The 16,996-nt window shown below is 39.2% G+C and overlaps 1 protein-coding gene across 3 annotated transcripts in view; it reads right to left on the minus strand.

Moving 5' to 3' along the window:
• Positions 1–16,996, minus strand: part of TC2N (tandem C2 domains, nuclear) — a 33,884-nt gene that overhangs the window by 10,545 nt on the left and 6,343 nt on the right. For 2 of the 3 annotated variants that reach the window (XM_074824954.1, XM_074824955.1), the window contains exons 2-5: positions 7,943–8,069; positions 7,047–7,280; positions 3,713–3,877; positions 599–690 (exon numbers count right to left, since the gene is read on the minus strand). In XM_074824954.1, coding sequence (XP_074681055.1) covers positions 599–690; positions 3,713–3,877; positions 7,047–7,280; positions 7,943–8,009 — 558 coding nt within the window. In that variant the 5' untranslated portion in view covers positions 8,010–8,069. The remainder of the gene's footprint in view (positions 1–598; positions 691–3,712; positions 3,878–7,046; positions 7,281–7,942; positions 8,070–16,996) is intronic. The other variant, XM_074824956.1, reaches the window with a different exon arrangement.

Consider the following 16,996-nt stretch of genomic DNA (forward strand, 5'->3'; position numbering starts at 1 on the left):
GGGGAAAAAAAAGTCACTTCATTCAGAGCAACAGATGCAAAAAGCCAGAGAGATTCTACCATCAGACAAGACATGATGAAAATGAAACAACACCCAATTTCAAACAATTGTCGCATTCCCTACTAATCTCTTGATTCAGTAGCATGGAATTACTACTTTGACACAAGAAGCTAATACAGGACACAGATGGCCAGCACAGGGTTTTTTTTTGCTCACTGATATATATATGCAACTTCTCTATGTAAAAGACGATTATTTGAAGAAAAATGCAGTGTTTTTTGCAACAACGGAAACTTCTAATGTTCCATTTTGCAACTGATGGGAGAAATCACAAGATGATGAACCACAACCTCTTGTCTGTCTTGTCCTGCCTAACAGCCTGCTCAGGTTTCTCAACAGCTCTGTTGGGCCAGAACGGCAGTAGTCAGAGAAGACACCAGGAAACAGCCTCTTGAAGCTGGTCAAGACACTGAACTTTTCCCTCTGGTCCTTCCAGTGCATAGTACAATGCCCTTCAGTGTTTACTTTGAAAATGCAATGCAACAGGAACAGATACATCAAGAGTTATCAGTATAATCTAAGTTACAAGGGAACTCACCTTCATGAATCGATGAGGTGGGCTTCTGAGATCAAACATTGAACGACTTACATCAAATGATCCAGGCAAAGCACTAGGCCTTAAATCACTGACTAAAAAGACAAGGAGAACAATACAAATCATGTAAGCATCACTGCTAGAAAAAAAACAAAAAAAAGAAGATTTTTAAAAAATTTAAGTAGACCTATGGCAGAATTGAAACCTAGCTAAATAATATCTAAGGAAGGACATCAGCACCTTTTCCCACTTCCTTTTCCCAAAACACTTACCTGAAATGACAAAATGGAGAGAACAAGACATCAGAATACCTTGATCAATTCCATCTTTGAAATAGTTCAAACTTACTGGTCACATTGGTAGCATCAGTAGAATGGGGAGCCTGACTCAAAATTATTGCCTCAAGAGAAATGTTTTTTTAGTAGATGCTTTAGCAAAACATAAAAGCCTTGTCTTTAAATCTAGTCAGCCAGAACTGGGGTTTAGCCTGGTCTCCTTTTTTAACTTTTTCCACGGTAAAGATCCCAGTGGCAGAAACATGCTGCCTGCTAAACTTGGCCTCATCTCCCTGGCTTTACTGAACACAGTGCCAAAGCACCATACTCTGCACTCCTACTAGATCTCAAACAAAGCAAGTCTTAACTCTTAGAGACAGGTACTTGTTATGGCACAAAAGCAAGATCTTTATTTTATAGAAGGGTAGTTTCCTCAGCAGTTGGAGGTGGTTAAGGAGATCCTATCAGTTTTCTTTTGACCTCAAAGGAATACAGAGCTAAAGCACATTGTCTATGCATATCATGCAACAACAGTAGAAAATGAGAGCTGAATTAATGCCACTGTTTCAGGAATCTTTGCTGACTCAAGTAATGTTCAAGAGGATTTCAAAGCCTCCCAACTTCAAAACTGTACCATACTGAAATGAATGAAAGCAGTATGGTTTAACTTCTAGGACTCTCTGATGCAATAAATTGCTTTTTATTGCAGTACTCTGTTATGGTATTTCAGAAGACTTCCATTACAGTTCACAGATCATAGCTTAATAGAATTACATCACTCATTACTAAAAATGTATTTCCCTTTTATTGCTATCAAAAGAAATAGCCAATTATGTTTATTGTGAGATGTGACAATAAAGACTAATTTTTTCTTTTCCCAAAGAAGAGAACAAAAGGTGAAGAAAGTTTTGACAACCCATGGCAGGAAAAGAAAAGTGACAACATAATTTAGATAAAATTTAATGAAGATCTGTATGTCTGGCGTAAGTTCCAAATTCTCTCTTGTGCATAACACAAAAGGGCTGAGTTGTTCACTGAGTCTGGTGTAGAAATAGCGTTATAATATCATACGAGGCCTAGAAACCTTGTTTGATATAATGGGAGCAAATAGGAGAGACCAGCCCATTACTTGATTTGAAATTGATTATGTTTATGGAAATTTCATATTCAGTACTCATGACTTTCACAAACTAGTGGGAAACATTCACTTGAGCCTACAGGTTACCAACCACTGAAATGCTTTAAAAACAGTATGATACGCTGTTTCAAGTTTTCAAAGAACATGGAGGTGGTGGGGGAAGAGATGGTGCCTCTTTCAAAAATGTACATTTTTAATGGAAAAAAATGACTGAGAAAGCTGGCTGTAAAACATAAAAAAGCAGAAAAATTTTAACCATAAACATATGTTGTTTACCAGTAACAACTAGAATTTTGGGAAAATATTAATCAATTTTTCAGTTTGTTGCTGGTTTTGTTTGTTTTTTTGTTTTGTTTTGTTTTTTTTTTAAGATGAAGAGAAGGGACTGCACATGAAAATTCAAGAATTTCTCTTCATACCTTCCAAATAAACACATTCTTGTAGTTCTCAAGCCCTCACATGTGTAAAGTATCATAGCACTTGCTGCAACAAAATAGGTTTAGAATTTTGCTTAAATAGTCTATGAATGCGCATGAGAAGAGTCATCTAGCTTTTGAAACATCTGTCAAAAAACTCCGGCGGAAGAGGCATTTTAGAACTGTACTCTAGACACACTACAGTGACCTTTCTTGTATTTAAGCTTACTAAGACAAAACTAGTGAAGTGTTTACTTAGCTTGAAGAAAAATGGAAAAAGAGATGAAGAACTGAAGGGAAGATGTTCAAGACAGTTTTATAAAACCCGTTTGGCTCCCACCAGAGGTGCTTACAAAGCCTAGCAAAACCACATGCCTTAAAGACAGCAAAATTCTACATGTGTTTTGTTCTCTTAAAAAAAAAATAATATATGGAGTAGTCTCTTCATGTAGTCTCTATGGTGATTCAGAATTATTTTTAAAACAGGACACAGACGGAGACATTTCCTGCAGCTGTAAGATAAGCATGCTATACCATTCTAAATAAAACATCTTTAAAAATGCATACTGTTGCCAGCTTCCGATTTGATAGAGGTGTGTACATTTCTTCGAGTGTGTGAGTTTTCTGAATGCATTTGCATTAGCAATCACTTACGGCAAGCTAGTCATCTACTTTACACTAAACATTCATTATAGGATACATATACCAATGAACAGCACAGAAGAAAATTTTTACCAAGGTAGCCAAACACTTTGTATCTAAACTTACTATCTCACAGAAGTGGGGACATTTATGCACCTTTGAAAGCAAACTACAAAAAAGTGGGCATACAGCATCATTTCTCATTTTGCACCTGTGATTATCATCTGCTCCCAGATGTTTTTTGATGCTTGTTCCTCTCTCCATATATATACTCCTCAGGCATTTCTCCACTCAACACACTGCCGACTTCCTTCTTCTGTCTCCCTCAAACACTCCTATTACTGGTAGCTGGAATCTCCAGTACTACATCCTGTTTTGGATTGAGAGCAGCTAGGCTAGCTTGCTTTGCCAATTCGTCTACCTTCATATGATGCATGCAAGACCCCAAAAGACAGAAAGTAACAACACATCTGGAAATCAAGCAGAGCTGGCTCCACAGAGTGATTCACCAACCAAGAAGTGTCTGCAGCATCCAGGTCAGTTTGAGAACTGCTGTAATCTTCTCCAGACTAATGGCTTTTTTGTCTTACCTATAAACCTTGGGAAAGGGAGAAAGACAGAACAGTAAGAGTGCAGTCCTTCTCACCTGATCCATATAATTTCCTATGATCTGATTTTGCTTGGAAGCGCCTAATCAGATCTGGCGAAACCCGATGCTCCAAATAGAAGGGGTTGTACACGTCATAGCGGGGCCATTGGTACACGCTGTGCAGTTCTGCTTTCCGGTCACCAAATGAGGCTCTGGCAGATTCTGCAGAGCACAAATAAACATCAAATGCAAGAGTTCCAGACATAACACATGCTGCCTGGCTTCATAAGGCAGGCAGAGTGCCTTCAGGGCAAAGGACAAAATATTTCAGTATTATCTACTTTGGGAAATGGAAAAAAAAAAAAAAAGAAAAAGTAAAGAAAACACACATATGCATTATGTCAGATTTCCACAGTGTGCTAGCAAACACTGGAATTAAATTGGCCATGAAAAGCTATGTATACCCTGTCTTGGAGTTTCATAATAAATGCCTAACTAGTTAAAATACAGAAGGCTCTGAAGACAGACAGCAAGACAGAAACTAACAGGGAGAGTAAGGCCATGTGTACAGAAAACCTCTGACTTATTCAGGACATTCCCACTCAGCTAATGGATCTCCAGACCTTCAAGAGGGTCTTGTATGGAAAGATAATACAACTTGTGACTGCAGTCTCTGTGTCATCCAATTTCCATAGGAAGTCTGTCAGTGGTAAAATCACTGGTCCAAAACGACTTGAATCGTTGGCTCAGGCACAAGTAGACGGATCTGAGAATGTCTGAATCCCAGCCTTTTACTCAGCCCATTACAGCACAGCTGCCCTATTTTTATTTCCTTTATTTATAATAATTTCAGAAAAACATGCACGTCTTGGTCACCAGAACAGTAAAGAACATGGCTGTAGTGCTTCATTTTGTCTGTCTGAAGCAAAAATAAGACACATATAACAGTACAGTAGAGAATGGGGATAGGGTGACCTGGACTCTGCCAAAGTCTGACATTTGCTTCTGTCACTTCACCTCCCTAGACTTCAACCTATTGGTTAAAGAGTTCTTTACCCCAGTATAAAGTGCCTTCAAGTCTGCTAATATGTTGCAGCATAAGAGGCAAACTATCATTGCAGTAAAATCCTTTCCTCCAGGTGCTAGTAGAGTAAGTAAAAAAGAATAACTAAAACAGTGAGATGGAACATGAGAGATGATAAAGCAAGAATTCAAGTATAATGGGCTTCAGCATGACGTAAATTGGGATGAATGCTAGAAGTGAGGCCATAAAGAATTGCTACACAACAGATGACGGAAAAGCCAGTGTTCCAGACCAGGAGCACACTTCTTCCTGCTAGCTTACTTCTGTGAGAGCATGAGACACGCTGCAGTGAGTATTGAAGAGAAAGGCTGCCAGAACTTAATTGCTTTCAGAAGGGATGCCAAGAACTAATGCTGAGTATGTCCTGTCTCACTGAAGGAAAATGGAATGGAACTGAGAGCAGAACTTGGACTTCTACAGATATTTAACAATGGTCTAAGAAAATACTCTAAATACATTTTTTGAATATGCTGGTGCTTTGGCTAATGTGAAGAAGGAATGACAGAACACTTCACTGCATTTAGTAAATCTCCCGAAAAAGTAAACTTTGCATTTTTAAACACAACTTTAATGAGGCTTAAAAAGTTGTACTTTAAAAAAAGAAGTATTTATATTTGGAAAGAGAAATGGAAGTTGCCTACTTGACATAAGAGCCACTTTTCAAATATTTGTTCAAGAATTTAAAATACTTGCTCAAGAGAGACAATGATGAAGAGTCAGGTCATTGTGCTAGAAGATCTGCCAGCTTCATAGCCTAAGGACCACTCTGTTCACCAGGTCCTTCAGAAATGATGATGATGCAGAATTCCCAATGAATACAAGTCACTGGTTTATAACTCACTGACTGGTAAGATTGTGTAGAACAGCATGAACAAAGAAAACATTTATCTAAAGGTTGTTAGACACATCTTCCTTCTCCCTGGAGAACTCACATGCCTCAGAATCCCTGATGGACTTCTCTGTACAGTATCTTGAGGATGAGGTAGGATAAAGTAAGGCAGAGCCTGAACCAAGACCCAGTAAGAAAGGGGATTACCAGGATCATGTCCTGCACTTCCACACCTTGTCCAAATACAGACTTACAAGAACTAGCAGGCAAGTGGGAAGGCTGAAGGAGATCAGACTCAGAGATGAGGAGGGCCTCCTCCAGCTATTAGGTTGCCTGTCCATATCTGGTGAGGCAGACATCACAAAAAAAGCCCACTAAAAAGACTGGGCACAGAATGACCAATCTATACTGAAAAGCTCTGCTAGGCTGATTAGCTTGGCTCTGGTGCCAGTGTTACCAGAAGGGGTGGGTGAGGGTGAGGAGGAAGTCTGATAATAGGCACGCAGAAGGAAAAAAGAAGCAACAGCAAGGGAGAAGAGAGAAGGGTGGGAATAAAACCACACAAACACAAAAAAGTTAAGATAGTACTGCGTTAGTTATTATGTAACATGCAGTTGACTTTTTTCAGTTATTAGGTTTCTACCCTCAGAAAAGAAATACAATCACATGGGACTAAAAGCATACTACCAGCATATTATGCCACTGAGGCAAAGCAATTCTAGAGAAAACAACCATTCAGGTATGCCCCTGTGCCGAAATTTTCCCTTACCTAATTCTAGGCATCTCCCGGCAGGACCAAGAGCCTAGCAATAGCATATGTCCTGTAACTCATGTTACTGGGCCAGGCTCCTATTCTTTTAAAACGCCACTGTGCCTGTGTGCAATATGTGCATCATTTTGGCAGTTTGCGCATCGGACTGACAGGTTGAAGCACAAGCCTGTTGTGAAGCAAAGAATCATAGTATCATGGGCAACCTTATACCACTGAGATCTGTGACCTCTGGTCTCCTAAAGAGCAGCAAAAAGAGGAGGAAATAGGGGCAAAAAATTCCACCATGTAGTAGCACATGCTATCTATTGGTGAAATTTGAAAAGGAATATGTGTTAGTATGTTAAAACATATCAGTACGTTAAACATGAAAGCCAGACCACCCTCCTTTACTTGAGTGATCTGGATGCTGAGGATGTGTTAGGTCTTTCCTTGCCTCCAATAAATTCTTTACTAAAGCATCTGTTTCCTTCATGTGTCTTCTATTACTTTCAGTATGAGCACTGGTGTGCAATCCTCCCTCTCTGTTTTATTCATGCAGCATCACAGAGATTCATAGTGGGATGACATCCTTCCCAAAACCTCTCTGGGTGTCCAGAGAGGTAAGAAACAAGGACCAGTCTTCTAGAGTTCTGCAAACATATGTTTTCAGTAGAAATACTTGACAACTTTCAAGAAGTAGCAGAAGCTAATGCTGTTTATATTTTACCTTGAATCCCTCCAGCATGTGAGATACTAGGAAGGTTCTTCGGCTGTACATAAGCCAGTTTGAATGGAGGGACCACAAATGGTACCTCCTGACCATCCAGGGGCAGTTTAGAAAGCAGATAATCCTCTGAGCAGCCAACTTGACGCTTCACTGACACAGAAGACAATGGAGGCTTCTCTACAATAGTTGGCTTGCTTCCGGCTACTGCTTCGGATTCCTGCACCATGGAAACTGCTAAAAATAAAGAGCAAGAAACACAGACAGTCCACATGTGCATTAAGTTTTGAACAATACTATGAACAGACCTCTTTTATTTAATAGGATCTGTTCTTGATACATTACTTAACGGCTGCTAGTATTCAGTTCTACCAGCATTCAGGACTAGCACCTGGTAAAGATATTCATCCTCATGACACCTGTACTGATCCAAACACTTTGTTACCCAAGCTTCTATATTTATAGCTACCTTGCTCTTAAATGATTTTTTTACAAGAGATACACTTGTATCACAGAAGAGTTCTTCAAACAACTAAGACACCAAAGAAAATTCTAACAGCAAATACGCAGAGAGTTAAAAAAAAAAAGTGTTCACTCTTAGACTTTGAAAGACACAAGACCTTCACACAACCTTGGGTAAAAAAGCTGGCTTTTTTGGACAGCATTCTAGGGTTCAAGGAGCAGACTAGAGACAAGTGTTATTTTTCAGTTCCAATTCCAATTCATAACACTAGCAAGCATGTGTTCAATCTCCAAGTAGAGGTATGGAAAAAATTTTGGATTTTGTAAAACAATTCGTTTATCAGGGGTGACACAATCATTTTATTAATAGGAAGTCTCATCATTAATGAAGCCAGAACAGCAAAACCCTTAGTCAATGTCATTATGTCAGAACTCACGATCATTTTTTTCTTTTTCCATGCAGAGACACCATTTACAGCAGTTTTTTATACATTCTGTTGCCATTGTTTTCAGCGTTGCAGTTTAGAGGAGTCTACAATCAAAGATTCAGTGTAGCTATCAAACCTGAAAAACACAATAAAACAAACCGTAGTAATGAGAATAACTGAAATCAAAATGCAATATTATCAGTTATTTAGTAAGTGATTGCTTACTGGACACAGTCCCAGGGTCAGTGAGAAAGTTACTTCAGTCATAAAAGGATCACAGCCATCAGATTTCTCTCACTGAGCCAAATTATTTTTTATATAAAAGCACAAGAAAAGAGATAATTTCAATGTACGGCATTCAAGTAGTTTCAGTGATCCACTCAGACAGGTCCCTGCCTTTCAGGAGTACTAAAATTCTCCTCATATTTTTGTGTCCCACTGGGCTTTGGAGTTTACTCAGCTTTACAGCTGTTTTGAAGTGGTCTTGTCAAGTCATTTGCAAGATGTGGTTTTTATTTTGTTTCCCTTGTTCATGTTTCTCCTATCCTCTTTCACTCATGTACTATTTTCACATACATCCATACACGTTTACATTTTTCACTCAACATACTCCATACTTTATATTTGAAAACACTCTATGAATGATGCCAAAATTGCCTTCTTTGAGGAACTACTGCTTTCTCATAATTGTATACACATGAAACTGAAGACCTGTTTTATTATATAATTGTCTGCTATGCATACAGAAATAGAGCGCGTTGACTTCCAGCAAAATAAGAGGCATGCACTCTACTAAAGAATGAGAACAAGTCTGTAACAGCTGGTTAACATTAAAAGAACTTTATGACAATACTAACTGGCCTCATTTAAATGTCTTTATTCATATCCTTATGTTCTCTTTTCAGAGGGACAGAGACAGCTACATTGCCTCCCGTCCAAAACTTAGCTGTCTAAGTCTAGTCCTTTTACATCTACCTAAAGTACACAAGGTTCTTTGCAGAACATACCCAAGACATGAGTCCAACTCCATGGAGGTTAGGAGACACCAAACAGAATGTGAACATAAGCTGAAGGGATGGGGAAGAAAACAAGTGAGAGAAAGGGGGAAAGCACAGAGAGATGACAATTACACAAAAATGGACACATTTGCTCGGTTATTTCAATCGCAAGAAATTGCTGAAAGCTTCTGCACTCCAGCACAGAACCCATTCCCACCTGCAGCTTGAACTGTGACGTCACTTTCTTTGTATGTGAACCACACAAATACTATGGAAACAACACTAATACCCCCCAAACTTTTCTTTCATTAAAAGCCCCTCAAAATTCTGATGGATGCCAATTAAGATATTAAGCTACGGACACTTAATCTAACTTAGCAGACATGTGCTTTCTTGTCTTAACATTATTTATTTCTATGGGTAGGGTGCAACTGGAAGTTATCAATAGACATATCAATTTGCAAATACTGACCAAACACAGCATATACTTAGTGACCTGCTCTTTTGCACTCTACAGTACCGCAGCATTGCTATTTATGTTTTAACTTACAGGTTTTGCAGAGTCACTGAGAGCACGTGGCTTCATGAGGAAGCCTTGAATTAACTTGTTATCTCTAAAATACTAGTGTGAAATACAATGAAGGTTTATTACTACAACTACATAACTGTTCCAGAATTATTCTTAATCATGCGCTATAACAAAGTACTGATTAGAAGGAAATTCTTAAAATATATTCCCATTAGACCTAAACCTAAGTAAACCATTATTCTACTGCAACAAGGACCTAGGGAATATTTGGTTTAATACAATTTCTCTGAATAATTTTTGCTGGTCTTACCACTAAGTGAAATTAATTATTGCCTCTAGTTTTATACTGCTCTTTGTGCTCAACAGACCAAAATTAACAAAACACAAGTGACCCGAACATAAAAACCTCAGAAGTAGGCTGAATACTGGTACACATTATTCTGGAAAACAGAACACTACTGAAGAGATTACAGCATAGTCTCTAACCAGACAGGGCTGGGGTGCAATAGCCTGCTTTAAAGGGGACACCATTACTCTGCACAGAATCCATCACTCAGTACTTGTCCTGATCTTAAAATTGTCCATGAGTGTAAGTACAGTATGAAATCTGCATGAAGAATCTTCAGAGGCAGTGCCACCGACTCCAGAACCTGCTCTGCATCTTTACATAAGCACAAAAAGACGTACAGGAATTTCTCATTAAATTCTCTATGTTTCTAAGGATCAAATTTTCACTGCTGCTTCTCCCTTGAAGGTGCACTCATGACAGCTAAGCCTGCTAGAATTCAAAGTTTACTTTAAGGTTCTCTTGCAGTGATTTTCCTTCCCAGCTGTTATCAGTACACAGCTGGAGTTAATATGCTTTACTCTTGTTCACCATGTTTAAAGTGGGCTGAAACAGCTGCTTTGTTTGCTCTAAGCTTTGCAACAATGGTATCTAAGCCTCAGTGGCAGTTTGCACAGGGAAAACAGTCTTTTATCTCAAAATGTCCAGATTGAATTTATTCGCTACTGCTGGTGGAGAAACCAAAATGTTAGTAACCGCCCTGCTTTCCAGCTACATAAAGTGGAAAAATTAGTTTTTCTGCATCAGAGAAAATTCAGTTCACAGTAGTAACTTCTCTCCCCAGAATTGTTTAGCTGGAACCATTAACGTGAGCAAATAAACAAATGTAAATTGTCTGTCACAAGCACTTGTCTTTCTATCTCGGGGTTGAGTGCCTTACCTAGAAAGAAAAGGCTACATAAGGGTATTGAGGATATAACAGTAATAATGCAATTCTACATCTTTTGTACTTCTATCTATAAAAAAAACATGTTTTTCACAGTAACACCAAGTAACCTATGACAGTCTGACTATTATCTTTTTTTTCGCATTTATCAATATGCAAACATTCATACTTTTTTTTTTTTTTTCCTATCTGAAGACAAATATAAAGCAATTCATCACTGCCTACTGTATGGAAGAGAGTACACTATTTACAGATTACCGTTTTGTAGGCAAGGTAATATTCAGTAGTCAGTGCCAAAGTACATAGACACTAGCTTAAGAGTTTCCCATTCATTTTCAGCTTAAATACAGTATTTTGAAAAGAAAGTTCCAAGAGAAAGAGACTAGAACACAGTTTACACTTTTTTCAAGTTTAAAAATGTACTGGTTTCAATGACAAAATTTGCGCTTGTGTTCCTAGACTTATACCACAGCCACATTACAAAAAAATGGTAGCATTTGCTGAGGGACACATCATCTACATTACAGTCCTCCCTCATTCTGCTTAGAGCACTTTGCTTTGTTCGCGAAATCACGACACGGATGGTCTCAATTACTTTTTAAAGTTTTAATTCACTTAACTAAGCTACAGAGATAAATATATTTGGGCTTTTGTTTTAGTTCTGAAGAGCAATCCTGGCAGTAAATTACATGGCTTGGCTCCCAGTTCATTTACTTTCTCACATCTGTATTTCCCAAGTTGCCTATGATCAGTTATACAACTTTCATTCCATGCAAAACTTTTGTCTTAACCATGTGGGACAGAGAGAAATCTAGAAGGTTGTTTTGCATGTTATTTAACTGAAATTGAATTATTATTCAATTTTATTATTAACTGAAAATGAACAAAAATCTTGTAGAAGATTAAAAAAGTATTTCATGATCTTGACAGAAGCTGACATTTCTATCAAAGGTTAAACTTCTCCCACATGCCAGAACCTTCTGCTGGTGTCAGCTACCCGAAAAACCTCAGTATATAATTTAACAGTTGTTAAAAGGTTGTGCTAACATGCATTTGTCTAGGAATAAATTTACCAAATAAACCTGAACCATAGAGACATTTTTTAGGTGCACCACCAAATTCCAAAAAAGTACAGCAATGCCATCCATTGTAACTAGAAGTTAGAGACAGAGTCAAGGAATCCTAAGTTTTGGGGTCAGTTTTTGTTGGGCAATATGCATACGTCAAAGACATCCTCCATTCTGGAGATATTAGACTGAGAAAAGTACAGGAGGAAAAGGAGAATTATCCCTGATTTTCAGACAAAAAACTGAGATAGAGAAATCAAATCACTTGCAGCAGAAGAAGGAACTGAAGTCAGATCTTATCACTCTGTTTCAAATTCTCTCTTTCTTGGTGTTTTCCACTGATTTCAGTAAGCTTTTTTTCATTTCTCTCTTCTCAGTATCAAGCCAAAGTAAGATAATCAAATGTAACTCAGCAATAGTCCTTCCACACTAAGGCAGAAGGAGAGCCAAGGTTATTAGAACATCCTGGAAACAACAAAGTTTAAAAACCAACCACACACATACACAGAGCCTAGAGAATTACAATCACTACTATTTTAATGGGTTTAGATGGGGAACATAAATTATCTTAATGATTTCCAGATTTCTCTGATAGAAATTTTGAATGAGCTAAAATCAGATAAACAGGGTATCAAAGACTTCAGTTCCAGATGCCTCCAGAATGGTTACAAGACACGAGATGTTTGGAGAAGAAAGTAAATATTTTCAACAGCTTATTAAATAAAAAGAACATGATCGAAAACGGATGATCACAATATTAAATATTAAAAGCTGAAAGCAGTCTGAAAAGAAATGTCATGTCTTTGCTGCCCTACGATGAAAGGGTGTGTTTTGCAACAAGTTTGTAGGCTGCCAATGTATTTTACTGCATTTAGGCACAGCACTGCTCCACAGAACTTGAACAGGTAACATATTTAAAACTATTCAGTAGACACAAAGGTGAAATAGCTGATCTCAAACTGGGAAAGCTGGCTAAACCAGAGGTTTCAGACGTTATGAAATTTATTGCCAGACATAAATGTGTAAAATGCATTCTCAGATCTGAGTTCCAGAAACACATCATGGTAAAATTTCCAGTAGCAGTAAGTCCTCACAAAGCAGGAGGTGTAAAAGAAAATATCCGGAAACAGGGATGATGGGTTGTTATTAAGCATTTGGGACAGATCCTTGAATGACATAAGCGTCTACAGTTCCAGTAGCCCCAGTGGAGACATGACACTTTGCAACATCAGAAGACATGCCTGTGGAGAAAGCGAGCTCAACCTTGCCAGTTCACACCTCAGCCAAACACCACGTTTATGCTACCTCTGTGCCTTTCTGCCTTTCAGATCCAGGAGATGCAGTCAATCCCAGTCATATAAATCCTTCAAAGAGCATAACAATACCACCACAGGTCTCCAGATGATTAACAAAACCACAGCACAGAAAAAACTGCTTCTGCTGCAAGTCAGACGGATGCTTTTTTGACGGCGCAGATGCTGCAAAAGCTTTAACTTCCACGGCCAGCTGTTTTGCAGTTTTGTTTCTGGGGGAGAGCATCTTGGAGCTGTGCACTGGTCTGAGCACAGCTCTTCATCTGAAGAGCGGTGGCTTGTGACCTCTGCATCTCAAAACTGGTCAACACTAGCGAAACAGCTTAAATGGTTTCGAGAAATTTGCCTTCAGGTACTTCGTTACTGTAGCAGCAAGGACAGCACATGCACACACCTACACACACAACACCATGCATGGGCATACACTTGCCAAAGACATAAAGCTCAGAGTTTTAAACAAGCCCTTTTTTGGGGGGACTGTAGGCAGGTCTGATTTGTACCATACATACAGGAGGGAGAGGCACTTCAAGTGGGTGTCAGCATGTGAAAAGACAGGACACAAGCTTTTGTTCCTATTCATTATAGTAGTACTAGCATTTATAGCAGTATTCATTATAGCAGTACTAGATTGTCTGGAGGAAGAGAGGGGGGCAAAAAAAAAGGAAACAAAAGTGATCATGCCAACACACACCTACCAGCTACATGATAAGAGGCTCCTGTCTATGCCTGTTTCAGGAGAATCCCACAACAATCTGCAGTGATTAGGGGTGCGTCTGTACATACACCTTCCTTCGCTACTTGTAACCACAACTCAAGGAAAAGCATGAAAACACTGGGAATTTGCACACAGAGATTATTCCAGTTCTGCCTTCCAAGGAAACGAAGAAAACGTGAAGCTTTCCTTTCTTTTGTGCCTGAAAGCAGTGGAACACAAAGGAGATGCTTAAGTAACACAACAGAAAAAAAGAAGCTATGAGAAGGCTTTTGAAGGACACAACCAGAGAGGCATTCTTGTGAGAGACACTTTACAGTTTGACAGAAACATAATGAAGGGATGCAAAGCTCTCCCAGTGCAGCAGATAAATGAAGAAAAAGTGTAATTACATATTTAAAACTGAAAAAAAAGACTACGCATCATTAACCTGTTTTAGATGATGGGAATTTTATGATGCACAGCTTTCCTGGGGCAAAGAGCCTACTGCCATTAAGTAGTTACACAATTAAATCTGCTAACAGAAATAGATGGTAAAGAGTTGCTGGGAGAAGTGTCATGCTCCATGATGCAAACAAACCACTAACTGCCGAGGCACAGGAAGCACCTTCCCGTGCTGGTAAATGATGGCACAACAGCCCATTGGGGGAAGCTTTACAGGTTCGAACGGACCACTGGTCCAAACCAGCACGGTCCCGTCCTGCAAATTCCTCTCATTCACCAGAAGGCCCCGTTATGTGCTTTTGTCCCACCCTCCTCAGTTACTGACACCACTGGATTTCAAACAGTTACTCCTGCACTACACTGAGCAACTTAAGCAGGAAGACACTCGGGTTTTATTTCAGAAAATATTCCAATAGCTAACTGCCTTCACTGCTAATACTTTAACTCTATTTCCAGTTTAACTTTTTTCCCAGTTTTTAGGTCTTTGCTATATTAACAGTGTGAATTACCAGGAGTATCTCTTTTATTCATTTAGATCTTAAATTGTTAGGATCTAACCTTCTATTTCTCTTCAGTAAGCTAAATAGGCCAAATCAAGCCATGTAGAGAAGTTTAAACCTGTAAGTTTTACAGCATTCAAGTCTGTTTTATACAGTTCTTCTCAAAACATTATCCCACTTCTCTGATCACTTTTATTCAGGCTGATACCACAACTGAACTACACACCTCAAACTCAACAATGTCAAAGGATAATCTAAGGTGAGAATATATTTCATTAATACTTGTAAGGGCAAGATTGCTCTCATTTCCACAGCATTGCATTGAGATCCAGAATGGTTAGTGGTTCACCATTGCCTCTGCATCCTCCTGACTATATTCTGAGCGAGTAGAGGAGAGGAGGAGGATGGGAGCCTGCAGAGAGCATCTCCACAGTCCCTCTTGGTGACTGTCATAGTGTTCAGGTAAGATATTGTTTGCTGGGCTCACCTAGAGATAACAGTTGCACGTAAAGTTTAAACCCCTTGTAATCAGCAGGAGTGCTCAATACTTCACTACTGTCAGTTGGGGGTGACAATTGTACAAATATATTACTTATTCAGCCTTAGCAGGCTTCTTCTGAGGCAAAGAAAACCACCTCAGAAGTCAATTCTTAGCTGAGCTGTTTTCATAGCAGTAAAAGAAGAGCTCTCTCTGATCCCACGAGGTGCTTCATATGTTCTCCTGCTGAGGATGTCCAGCTCTAACTGAACCAGGACAGAAGTTTTACCTGGAGCAGCCGTGTCTTCCAAAATGCAGTTGTGAGAGACCATGCTGTGTCCCACTGCAACTTCCCCTTCTCCCTTCAGCTTCTCTGCCTATACAAAGATGACCTAATATATGCCTCCCTTCATGCAGGCCCTGAGCTGAACCCTACAGAAAGGGCACTTTGTGCAATCTAGCTGTGGTCTCCTTCAGCTCAGCAGCTGCTCCTTCCCAGGGCTCCAGAATGGAAGAGGCCAAATGGCCTTCAAAGCATCTGCACACGTAGCCCAGGCACAGACCACCAAACAGAGTACGTCACAAAGAACTAATTGCTCTTGCCTACTTCCCTGAAGAAAAATAAAGCCGAGCAGGTGTGTGTGCTTGAGCTATTGTGCTACAGGAACAACTGCCTCTGCTTTCCAGGCACCCCTTGGAGAACGGGAACAAGCCCTGGCACGAGTACATGATCCAAAGTCGTCCTTCTGACATTGCCCCCAGGGACACCCTGACTCTAGCTCAGCATTATAGCCTTGCACCTGCAGCCCTTAAATGCAGATTTAATCCAAGCCTGCCCCAGTATGCAGAAGATTAATAATATCATTTACAAGGGCCAAAAGAACAACTTCCATAAATCTGAGCCAATTTTTCTCATGGGAGATTTATATTTGAATTAAGAAGGGAATATCATAAATCTATTCCATGATAAAGCGTAAAACTTGGGATTTTAATATGCTGAATCCCCTATGCTCTGGGCTGTAAAAGTTGATAGAGATAGTGTTTCTTCCTAATGCTGCATTAGGCAAGTAACCAATTCATCCAGATACTGAACTGACAACAATGTTCCTGTGAACTGTAGATAAATTCACTGACTTGGACAAGGATGTACAATATGGTATGTATTGGGGCAGTAAACACAAAAGAATAAATCCATTATGTTGGACTGCAGATCACTTTGGATTCAGATGGAAAACAGCAAAGCAAGAGTTGAAGTCAGGACACCAGTAAAGAAAACTTAAGAGACTAAAATGTCTGTGAAAAGAACTTGGCTTTTGATGAGAACATGGAAAGAATTCAACATAAGATAAGTCCTTTGCTCTAAGCAGATTAGGAAAAAAATCACCGATGGTTACTTTATAATCTAACTTAAAACTTAAGACTTTCTTTATGTTTTCTGTGTCAGATTTTAATCCAATTTTTTTCTCCTTCTGCAGTAATGCCAGGAGGCCACAAAAATAGAACTGTCAGCCGTCTCTCTATAGCCCTGATACCAAAGAAAACTGGAAACATCTGGATGCATTTTTCAATAGGACAGTCAAGAAGAAGGTATTTTAGCCAAAAGCATCTGCCTGTGCAGTGGAGTACCCTAACATGGCTAAATGTGTCTAGCTTTGAAGAGATGGCCCTTGGAAACCAATGAAACACTGAAAGAGAGCACTGAATGGCATCCAGGACTCCTCAGCCTCTGCCATGACTACAGAGTCACACAGTAAACACATGGATACTCATATAGTATCCAGACAGCTAAT

This window comes from Strix aluco, chromosome 4, assembly GCF_031877795.1.
Source record: "Strix aluco isolate bStrAlu1 chromosome 4, bStrAlu1.hap1, whole genome shotgun sequence".
NCBI classification, from domain to species: domain Eukaryota; kingdom Metazoa; phylum Chordata; class Aves; order Strigiformes; family Strigidae; genus Strix; species Strix aluco.